This window comes from Colossoma macropomum, unplaced genomic scaffold (genome assembly GCF_904425465.1).
Source record: "Colossoma macropomum unplaced genomic scaffold, Colossoma_macropomum, whole genome shotgun sequence".
NCBI lineage: Eukaryota > Metazoa > Chordata > Actinopteri > Characiformes > Serrasalmidae > Colossoma > Colossoma macropomum.
In genome coordinates, this window is record NW_023494793.1 from 4,646,806 (window position 1) to 4,656,288 (window position 9,483).

General features: G+C 37.0%; 1 protein-coding gene across 1 annotated transcript; it reads left to right on the forward strand.

The window, feature by feature from the left end:
- Positions 1-1,925: 1,925 nt before the first annotated feature.
- Positions 1,926-7,872, forward strand: pop5 (POP5 homolog, ribonuclease P/MRP subunit). Its single transcript, XM_036578248.1, has 5 exons — positions 1,926-1,992; positions 2,076-2,218; positions 4,899-5,048; positions 6,130-6,213; positions 7,466-7,872. The coding sequence occupies exons 1-5, from the start codon at positions 1,973-1,975 to the stop codon at positions 7,585-7,587; spliced, it is 519 nt and encodes a 172-aa protein (XP_036434141.1). The 5' UTR covers positions 1,926-1,972; the 3' UTR covers positions 7,588-7,872.
- The last annotated feature ends 1,611 nt before the right edge of the window (positions 7,873-9,483 follow it).

Consider the following 9,483-nt stretch of genomic DNA (forward strand, 5'->3'; position numbering starts at 1 on the left):
GTCCCACAGTCCACACTGATGCACACATGCACTTTCAAACTTAGAAAAAGTGCACAAGCCCTTGTTAAGACTGTAAGTGTGCAGATATGTATGGAATATCTGTGGGACAGCTGGCAGTTACAGACGGTTTCAGGACGTTCCCCAATGTCTCTGATACAATGTGCTAGAATGTCACCAGTGCATTAAACTGTGTGATATACATACTGAGCCCAATGCTGATTTGATGCCGTCTTTGGGAAAGGGTGTGTTTAGTTTTTGCACATTTGAGAAAGACAGGACATACTTGACTTTCTAGAAAGTGCATTTAAGGTAAGTGTAAAATTTGGGACAGGTAACCTGATGACAGGACACGCCCACTACAAGCACACTCAGTGTGGGACACACCCACCTCAAGACATTTCTAGGACAAAACATATTTTCTGCAAGACATTTGCCCCAAAAGACAAACCCATATTGAGAAAAAAACTTGTGAGATATATGTCAAATATATGGTTTTCAAATATATATTCCAAGCAGTGAAGTACACTGAACCCCCCCCCAAAACATGTTTTGTCCATTTTCAAACATTTTCAAATGTAATAGATAGTCTATAATAATACATTTCACATATATTTGTTTTTTCATGTGGGAAACCCTAAACACAACTTACAATTTACTAACTGCAATACACAACCGCTACAATCTATGTTCACTATAGGACACTTTATTTTGTATTTTATTAAACTAGAGCAAAAATTCTAAAAATAGCTCATTCGGTGCTTAAATACCATTGTATTTTTAATTTTTCATCACTGTACAGTGCTAATAAACAAACTCAACCAAGGTGCAGTGATTTAACTGCTAATTAGCTCTACTATGACATCTTTGTTTCCAAAAGTAAATGTATGAAATCTAACCTCCTTTTTTGCCCAGGAACAGTGAATCAAGTCATTTCTGGGACTGTTTAAAACACACAGAGCTGCACACTACACTTAAGTTAAAATGCTTTAATATAACTTCACTTTAATATATCAGTACATTGAATACTACAATATTCCTTCAGTAAAAGTAGAACGATTATATCTGTATTTCCACTTGAGGTGAAAATAAGTTGCTTTTTAATGTGCAGTTCTATCGTATTACTGTGATGAATAGAATCTAGAAGTGTTATACTTTGTTTAACATTGCTTTTAACCTTAAACACTGTGCACTCTACACTTGGTCCGTGGACATCTTTTCATGACTGGCTTAGGTCTAAAATATCGAGATACATCTGTTTGGGTCGGCCTGTTCTTGGAGGAGACAAGTATTGAATTTCTAATGCATATTTTGATCTGTTGTGCTGTGCAAATACTTTATACACAAGCACTGATGTACTTAGGTGATTCTCCAAATATATATGTGGAAGACGGAAGTTCATCTGTTGCATAAGTCTCTGGAAAGTGTGAAAAATTAAACCATTAAGGGAAAACCATTTTTGTTGATCGATGGAGCTTTTTTTTTATTTTTTATCTATTTATTTACCATTTTTCCCCTCTTTATCTGTTGACTTTGAATGTTCTGTTGGCAATATATATGCCTTGTGTTTTGCACACTGATTAACTATAGGATTAAAAAATCCACACTTGGTCCGATTGTGCCTTTGATTCTATAGCTGTTCTTATAGCGCCATCTCTTGGTCAAAGTGAAGAAGGACACCAGGGACACATTCGCTCCGGTCAAATAAAACCTAATTTGACTTATTTAAATAAATCATTTAACTGGCGGTGATTGTGCAGCATTTAAAGCCTCTCAAACGCGTGAAAGCTGTTTTTGTTGTTTGTCGAGCGAAGCTAAAGCGACCGTATAAATGTTACGTGTTTTTGAACAGTCTCGTCTGGGCCAGCTGAAGCCCCGCCCCTTTAGAGCAACCGCGACTTCTGATTGGTTAACAGCCCATACGGAAGGGAAGCGGAATGTTTACCCACGTTGTAGTTCCGCACATGAGAGCAGGATGGTGCGGCTGAAAGCGAGGTAAGCGTTAAGCTTTATATAATCTAATTTTCATGTTTTGGTGTTTTCAGACGGATGTTTTGCCTGTGTGTGTATTCTTGTAGGTATTTGCTGTGTGAGGTGTGCGTTTCGGAGAGAAGTAAGCTCCAGCTTTTGGAGGAAAGGGCCATTTTCCAAGCAGTTAGAGCCGCAGTGGTCAAAGCTCACGGCGAATACGGAGCAGCGCTGTTCAGCATCGGCACTGGAGGTCAACACTGCAGCACATCTCCCCACACAAACACCTCAACTAGGAGTAGCAGGCTTGTCTCAAGGGGTTTCGGTCAGACAGGATGAGGCTAAGGCTGTTTTTAATGTGGCGAGCTGTCAGGAGTGACTAGAGGAACCTAAGACCACCTCCAAGTCTTACAGCTACAGTGAAATACTACGACGGCGCTTTAGGGCCACTGTTAATAACAGAAGTACACTTCAAGAGGAAAGTCGTAATATTTCGAGAAAAAAGTCGTAATATTTCGAGAAAAAAGTAATAATATTTCGAAAAAAATTCGTAATATTTCGAGAAAAAAAGTCGTAATATTTCGAGAAAAAAGTAATAATATTTCGAAAAAAATCGTAATATTTCGAAAAAAAGTCGTAATATTTTGAAAAAAGTCATAATATTTTGAAAAAAGTCGTAATATTTTCAGAAAAAAAGTCGTACTATTTCGAGAAAAAAGTCGTACTATTTCGAAAAAAAGTCGTACTGGGGTGAGGATGAAGTGGTCTAACTGTAGGGGGGCTAACTGTAGGGGGGCTGCCATAACGCGTTGTTGTCTTGGTTGCTGTACTGGTGCCGGAGCTCCACTCACTCCTGTCTCTCTGTGGATCATTTTGATCATCATTCTCACTGTCTGTGAAACTTCATGCCCTCTTTGAATGGGGGGAGATGTAGCCCCCGATAGCCGTGTAGACGACCCTGCCTGAGATTCTCCTTCAACAACACAGACAGACAGTTTCCTCCGAGTCCGTCTGGCTCTTTATTCTAGATAAAGACAGTTTCCTGCTCAGCCGTTTCAGCCGGTTCTTATACTAATAACAGGCTGGTGCTGCTGAGCAGGAGAGACAGGGAGACTGAGTGTTTCTTTATGGGTGAATCGATATGAAAGTAGAACTACCAACTCCTGAACTCCTTAAACACGAGGAGGTGCTGCCTTCCCTTTGCACAGCCTTTGGCCACAATATTGTGACTTTTCCTGGTATTAATGTCACTTTAATGACGTAATTCTACGACTTTGTTTCTCGAAAAAGTACAACTTTTTTCTCGAAGTGTACTATCTTTATTTTTATTAACAGTGGCCCTAAAACGGCGTCATAGAAATACAGACTTAGAAAGAAGAGTCAAAAAAAAGTCACAAACAAAACAAAAACAAAAAAATGTTTCAGGTCCAAAAACTCCTCCTAGAACATCTTGGTATATCCAGCATCTCTCAGCATAGGAACTGAAGTTTGTTACACACTTAAAGATGGTTCTTCAAGCATTCTTTAGTAAAGGGAATGGTTCTGTTATTTAGAACCTTTTTGAAAATGGTTCTGCACCAAAAGGGGTTCTGCTATTGTTACAAGCTTGACATTGTAACGAAAGCAACAATAGCAGAACCCTTTTTGGTTCTTCAGATTGATGGAGGATGTGGTGTGTGTGGTTCTATGTAGAACATTTTTGAATGGTTCTATATGGCACCGAAAGGGGCTCTGCTTTTGTTAAAGGTTTGACATCTTAACAATAGCACAGCACTTTTTGGTGCTATATAGGACCATTGTCAGAAAGGTTCTGTATAGAAACATATACAACACATTTTCCATCAATCAAAAGAACATTTTCACCATGCAAAGAACAATTTAAGCATGAAATGGTTCTGTATAGAACTCATGGTGCAAAATAGAGTCAATGGCTTTACTAAAGAACCCTTGAAGAACCATTTTTTTTAAGTCTGTAGTCCAGGCTCTTCTATTCTGGGGACCCTTTTGGTCTAATATAAAGTGCTAAAGCTCCAGTGTGAGAGGTGTGAGCAGCAGTAAAACAGCCCTGGAGTTAGCAAACACAGCAGGATGAAATTAAACCCCCCAAAAAGAGGATTAAGAACTAAATGTGAAGGACTAAAGTAGAACAAAGTGGCAAGAATACATTACATTCCTCGATAAAGCACTTTTTCCTCTTTCACCAGCCTGTCATAGTATGAAATCCAAATCTGTCCCTCAAATCTATTTTTGATAAAATAAACACCAATCAGGCATAACATTATGACCACCTCCTTGTTTCTGCGCTCATTGTCCATTTTATCAGCTCCACTTACTATATAGGTGCACTTTGTAGTTCTACAGTTACAGACTGTAGTCCATCTGTTTCTCTGCATACTTTGTTAGCCCCCTTTTACCCTGTTCTTCAGTGGTCAGGACCCCCATGGACCCTCACAGAGCAGGTACTATTTGGGTGGTGGATCATTCTCAGCACTGCAGTAACACTGACGTGGTGGTGGTGTGTTAGTGTGTGTTGTGCTGGTCTGAGTGGATCAGATGCAGCAGTGCTGCTGGAGTTTTTAATGTTATGCCTGATTGATAGACATAGTTAATGTGTGAAAATTAAGTTATGACGGCCTCTGTCTGTAGAAATAATACAAATATACAAAGCTTCATCAGCTTTATGCTAAAAGGTCCTGTTGCATATAGATTACATAGTACAGGTTTGTATAAAGTATATAATAATTAAGATTAAAGCTACAAACTACTTGTAGTTTTTTTTTAAAGCTACTTATTTTGACTCACTGTGCAAATCCAGCAGTTGATGGTAAGAACTTTGTGATCTGCTGTAACTCGTTAAAAAAATAACAGAACCTGAAAGATCTTTTCTTAGAGTTTCAGAGGCTGTTTTGTAAGTAAAAGTTGACTCATTTCAGTGACGTACCTGAATGCCTACACCGGGGTGGTCATCCTGCGGTTCCGGAAAGCCCACTACCAGCTCCTCTGGTCTGCCCTTCCCTTCATTAACTTCATAGAGAGCCAAGGCCAGAAAGTGCCCTGCTTCTTCAACTGTATACATGTTGGAGGTAAGAGGTTCTCTGCTTGACTTATAGTTAGTTTGACCAGGCTTTTGTGAAATTGTGTCTTTTTCATTCGGTTTGGGTGTTTTCAGGTTATAATGTATATATTATATAATATATAATAAAGTGCAACAAGTGATACATCCCTTGATGAGCAAGGAATTTGGTGGGGTTACAAGCCTCCATATGCCTTCATTAGAGGCAAAATAAATATGTTCATATATATTCCTGGTAACACTTTATTTGGATGGTCCGCTGTAGATGCTTTGTAAATGCTCAGTGTATCTTTAAGTAACATCCAACTAAATATCTATTAAATGCAACTAAACTACAAGTTCAGTGTGAAAGAGTTTATTAAATCTATCCCTACTCCTAACCCTAACCCTAACCCTAACCTCAAGGCTAAACTTACATCTACTCCTAACCTTAACCCTAACCACAGTGTTGTTGATAATCAACTGAACGTTACCGGAAATTTTGTTAATGATTTAAGTATCTGTATAATAGCACTTGCTATGTCCAAATAAAGTGTGACCCTATTCTTAGTTTCACTAGCCTATGATTTGTATACACTCCAGATTATTTATCATTACTGCATAATTCAGTGTTTGAGATGAAAAACTAAGTTAGAAGTGAAAAGGTTTATTGTAGTCAAATTCAGTGGCTCAGATTTCTTTACAGTGGTGGTGATAGGAACCAGGGTTCACCATGTCTGTAATACAAATACAGCAATGTTATTTACTATACAAAGTTTTTAATTATATGTAATGTTGATGATGGTAAAATAGCAAAAAAAAATCAACGTTTTCTTTGTGGGCCCTGCTTTGATTTTGCCCTGCTTGTGTTTCTCCACCATGAATGTATTTTAATACACTTTTGGCCAAAATGTATACAATATATCTGATGCAGTGCCATTGGGGAAAAAAACATTTTAAGCTTGGCCTAGGCTGATCTGGTTCTGGTAAACTGGCCTATAATAAACCAGTTAAACTCATGGCATAGTGTGACTTCCTAATTTAGTTAATTTGGTCCAATCTTTTAATCAGATTTCAATCAAACTGTTTTCTCTCACTGCCTGATTCCACAGGAACCATTAGAACATGTCAGAAGTTTCTTGTTCGATACGGCAGACAACAGCTGTATCGAATGCTGCCACACTGTAAGACGGAGGGTAAGGTCTTCTCTTCATCTCACTGTCGTTCAGTCATGCTGAGCCGGTTGCTTTATAAGACTGTTAGTGTTTTTAGGGTAAACTAAGAAAGAAAGGTAGCGGAGAACAGTGGAGTATACTCTACTGCTATGCAATAGCATTTAATTAGGGCTGGGCAATATGGCAATAATTAGTGATAAATTATATCACAGTACGTCGCGATATGCTTTCCAGAGCATAATGTGGATATTATCTGTACTTGAACACTTCATCTGCATGTTTTATTACAAAGAGGGCATCATTAGTTTTGTTTAATTGGATTTAGTCCAGCTCAGTGTGTGAAATGTTGAACAAATTAAAAAGACAAATTATTGGATTCATGGTTTTTTGTTTTTTTTTTAAGGGTTTTTAGAATGTGGCAATATTTCATCTGTTCCAACATATTAGAAAAGATAAATATTGTGACATATTGTGTATCATTAAAACTTTTTGAAGTATTGTGATATTGCATTTTATGTCATATTGCCAAACTTTTTAAAAAAGTCTGTGAACATTTACAAACAGTGAATGAGATTTATAATTCTTTATAATGTTGAACACTTTATTACTTTGAGTTGATAAATTGTTCTAATAAATAATAAATACGGGTGTGAAGATTCATAAAATTCATAATTCAATATGATAAAAATGATGTCTCGATTTGATACATTTTTGATACACCAAACATCAACACGTCTCAGCTTAATGTTTCCTTTTTTAGTTAAGTATAGTATTCAGCGTCATAAAAGTACAACATTTGAAACAAAAGTTCTTTATACCGTTGTTTGCAAAAGTTTAAGCACCTATGGTCATGTATTTTGTTGATTTTCTATATGAAAAGAAGTTCACATCCTCTACAGAGAACACAGTTCTGCACATTTTTAATGCACAATGACTGTTTATTTGCAGAATTTAACATACACTGGGGGAAAAAAATGCCCTATGCAGAAGTCATAGCATATTTTATAAGATTATTATATGTATCTTTTTCCAATGTATTAAAGTCAGCAAATAAATAGAAAAATGTCAAATTTACGTTTTAATTTTTACTTAAAAAATCAACAAAATATAGCCTGTGTTCAAACTTTTGTATATGACTGTAGTGTCCCAATCTAATACTCTAACCACAAGCTAATAGGTTAGTGTGAGCCCCAAGCCTAAGCTCATATGCATATGTTATATGAAAAAGCTGTCTTAATTTTAATTAATGATTTTCTCTTCTTCCTCCACACAGCTGAAAAACAAGAGGTGAGGAGAGCGGTGTTCAGTTGTTCTCAAAGGTTGTACAAAGTCACACAAGAGCAATGTGAAGATGATGATGATGATGGCGAAGAGAGTGAAGAAGAGCAGACCTAACTACTTTTGTGCCATAGACCACATTTGTGGAAAGACATGCTTATTTATTCCTATTATTTCAAGTTTCTTAACCTTCAAGCCAGGAGAGAAGAGTCGTTTGTACACACAGTTATTATAAGGCTAGTAGTTAGAATGTTTACATTACATTAAAATAAAAGTGCAAACTTCATTTTGGAAACATTATTTGTGTTATCGCTTTATAAAAACCTGATATTTGCGATAAATAACCAGTTTCTGTTCGTATGTTTTGGAATGTAGTAACCTGTATAATAAATTGAATAATTAGACTTTCTATGTCAGATGTGTGTTATTGTATGTTTTCCATTCCGGCCCAAATGTGGCATAGATGTTACTCAATGATGTCCTATGATTCAGAGTTCAGCCTTAACTAAGTAAAAGAAGTTAAAATCCTCTATGATCACTTCATATATATCATGGTAGGTAACAAACAGGGTTTAGTATACAACATGCAAATCATAAGCAGTAAAGTCAAGCTGAGATCAAATTGGGCGTTAGTTCATGTTCCTGGTCATATTAGCCACAATTTAATTATATTATTTAAAAGACAGCATTCTTGGTCTTAAATGTCTTCTGATTTTTATTACATCACTGTGCACCAGGAGGCAGGAGAAAATAATATTAAATAATAATAATGTTTTACCTCCTCCTCCCACCATCCCCACCTACCATACAGAGAAATACAGAGCTTTACATGGAAATGTTTCAGTGAGTGCGTTTACATGCACTCAATGATCCGATCATGATCTGATCTCTGCAGTTTTCTGATTATTCAGATGGTCATGTAAACAGCATATTCCAATTTCTTAGATCAGAGTAAGGTCTAGAAATCAGATAAAGGGAGCTGGATTCTAGCTCAGTGCATGTGAACTCTTACTCTGATTTCTTTCTGATTTCTCAGTCTGCATGTGTGAAAACAGACGGCGGTACTGGAAATAAGCAAGCAGACGCAGCAAAACACTTCTGGAGCAACGCTGTAACCAACTACGAGCTTAAATACTCATCATATTAATGATAATCATCAATTTTTACATTATTTGGCAGATACTTTTATCCAGAGCGACTTACAATTTCATAATTTTTACACAGGTAGGTGAAGGTATTGTTAGGAGTCTTGCCCAAGGACTCTTATTGGTATAGTGTAGGGTTGTTTCCCAGGCCGGGGAATGAACCCCAGTCCACAGTGTAGAAGGCAGAGGTGTTACCCACTACACCAACCACACATTGTGATGATGTACATATTTTCAGGTAAAGTGGCACAACATTAAAAAGAAAAAGACGCAGCATGAAGTTTGAGTTGTACATTAAGTTTACGTCACGTCTTCCTCTGTGAGTTTATTGGCTGGTTGCAAAGCAGAAATCTGATTACTGTCTGACTCATGTAGACCCGGAGTTTCCCCATTATCTGATTAGCCAATTGAAACGCGTTGATCAGATTACTGACCAAATCTGATTTTCTGCAGTTATCGGATTATTACGTGCATGTAAACGCATTGCGTGAAAGAAAAATACATTATGATTTGTGATTAACTTCAGCTGTGTTCAGAATCACTGTCAGTATTAAATTAGTATTAAAAAGTGTGATATATAGCATTAGCCATGTTGTACAGTGGTTTGAATTCTCAGTGGTAAATATTTTAGACGTTCTACAGTCAGTTCACTACATAGTAAGTGCTATTTAGTGTACAGTAAATGAGTTAACAAGTGAACCATTCCAAAAACAACAGCTTTAAAACCTTAGGCCGTGTTCGAATCCAGTTGTTTTTGAGGACGTAGTGCATAAAATTCTGGTTGCCCTTTCTAGTGTGCTTCAAACTGCTACCATGCAGCATCACATATGCCAGAATTTTATCTATGATCTTGGAGGGCACCATAATG